The sequence below is a fragment of the Eimeria mitis genome, genomic scaffold (assembly GCF_000499745.2).
Source record: "Eimeria mitis Houghton genomic scaffold, Emh_scaff1422, whole genome shotgun sequence".
In the NCBI taxonomy this organism is placed as follows: Eukaryota; Apicomplexa; class Conoidasida; order Eucoccidiorida; family Eimeriidae; genus Eimeria; species Eimeria mitis.
In genome coordinates, this window is record NW_013569163.1 from 2,579 (window position 1) to 2,972 (window position 394).

The 394-nt window shown below is 52.5% G+C and overlaps 1 protein-coding gene across 1 annotated transcript in view; it reads right to left on the reverse strand.

Annotated features, from left to right (window-relative positions):
- Positions 1 to 394, reverse strand: part of EMH_0036650 (uncharacterized protein) — a gene marked incomplete at both ends in the record, with an annotated part of 2,660 nt that overhangs the window by 1,474 nt on the left and 792 nt on the right. The window contains one exon of the mRNA XM_013495110.1: positions 93 to 194. Within this exon, the coding sequence (XP_013350564.1) occupies positions 93 to 194 (102 nt within the window). The remainder of the gene's footprint in view (positions 1 to 92; positions 195 to 394) is intronic.

Genomic DNA, 394 nt, shown 5'->3' on the forward strand with positions numbered 1-394 from the left:
AAAGAGTTGGAACCCACTCCGTCAGGAAGTATATCTAAAAAACAACAAAAACAAAAAAAAACAAAACAAAAAAACAAATGCAGTGCAAATACCTTCAGAAACAATGGCGTGGACGCAACTTCCGCCTCCACTGTGCAAACGAACACAGAAGCACTAGCAGCAGCAATGACGACCAACAGCTGTAGCAGCTCCAGCTGATAGGCGCAACCAGCAGCAGCAGGCAGGAGCATTCAAGTGCAACAGCTGGGAGCAGCTGCAGCAGCAGCAGCAGCAGCAGCAGCAGCAGCAGCAGCTTCAGGCGACACCCCCGCGCTGCGTTGTACGCACGCACCTGTCCCGCTATCACCTGAGGTGAAGTTACACCTCGTGCAACTAAGTGCAGCGGATGCAGCGG